Below are 1,032 nucleotides of genomic sequence, written 5' to 3'. Positions count from 1 at the left end.
GCGGGGCCGAGAGCCATGGGAACGGAGCGAGGCCGGTGGAGTAATTGATAATGAGCAACACCTGCACCACTCACCGGTCTCGAGTCTCACAGAGGAGCTCCGGAAGGATAAAAGGAGGAGTGACGACCGTGTTGGACGAGAGAGGACCAGGCCTGGATTTTATTTTTGTGTTTTGTGTGCGGCAGTCGTCCGTGAGGGGCTGCCGCTTTACTTTCGTTTTGTGTTTGTTTATTTTATTAAATTGTTTAAATGTCCGCCGGTTCCCGTCTCCTTCTTCCCGACCTACGAACGTTGTTACACATTTCTTTAGATTTTGGGGTAAAACATGAATGACCTTTCGATGTTTACCTGTAATAATCGACTCTTCCAGTCTTTCCTTCCCCTTCCTCCTCCTGGCCGATGCTCTGGTCCACTCGCTTTACCATCTGAGAGTTTTAAGACAGTTTATAAATTATGATTCAAGTGAAAACACACACCTGGTGATACATATCTTACCTTTAGGTGCATCGGTGGAATAAGACAAGAGCGGGAAAGCGTAATGCTTCCCTATGGATGATACTGGTTTGAGGCGGTTCAGGGCTAAAAACTGATAAAGAAAGGAATTATGAGCTGAATTATGAATCATACTTGAAACATACAGTGCTGGCCAAAATTATTACAACACTAGTGTTTTCAGCAGCTAAAAAATGGTTTTAAGGGTATAGTTCACCCAAAAATGAAAATGTGATGTTTATCTGCTTACCCCCAGGGCATCCAAGATGTAGGTGACTTTGTTTCTTCAGTAGAACACAAATTATGATTTTTAACTCCAACCGTTGCAGTCTATCAGTCGTATAATGCATGGCAATGGTAACAAAATCTATGAGTGTAAAAAAAAAACATGCACAGACAAATCCAAATTAAACCCTGCGGCTCGTGACGACACATTGATGTCCTAACACACGAAACGATCGGTTTGTGCCAGAAACTGAACAGTATTTATATAATTTTTTACCTCTAATACACCACTATGTCCAACTGTCTTTGGGCGCG

At 42.7% G+C, this 1,032-nt stretch overlaps 1 protein-coding gene across 1 annotated transcript in view; it reads right to left on the bottom strand.

Annotated features, from left to right (window-relative positions):
• LOC107701574 (AFG3-like protein 1) overlaps nt 1-586 on the bottom strand; it is a gene marked incomplete at its 5' end in the record, with an annotated part of 12,712 nt that extends 12,126 nt beyond the window's left edge. The window contains 2 exon segments of the mRNA XM_016503616.1: nt 349-425; nt 496-586. Coding sequence (XP_016359102.1) covers nt 349-425; nt 496-586 — 168 coding nt within the window.
• Between the last annotated feature and the right edge of the window lie 446 nt (nt 587-1,032).

The sequence above is a fragment of the Sinocyclocheilus anshuiensis genome, unplaced genomic scaffold (genome assembly GCF_001515605.1).
Source record: "Sinocyclocheilus anshuiensis isolate Anshui unplaced genomic scaffold, SAMN03320099.WGS_v1.1 scaffold4299, whole genome shotgun sequence".
NCBI classification, from domain to species: Eukaryota; Metazoa; Chordata; class Actinopteri; order Cypriniformes; family Cyprinidae; genus Sinocyclocheilus; species Sinocyclocheilus anshuiensis.
The sequence above is the reverse complement of the archived record's forward strand: the minus strand, read 5'-3'. Positions and strand labels throughout refer to the sequence as shown.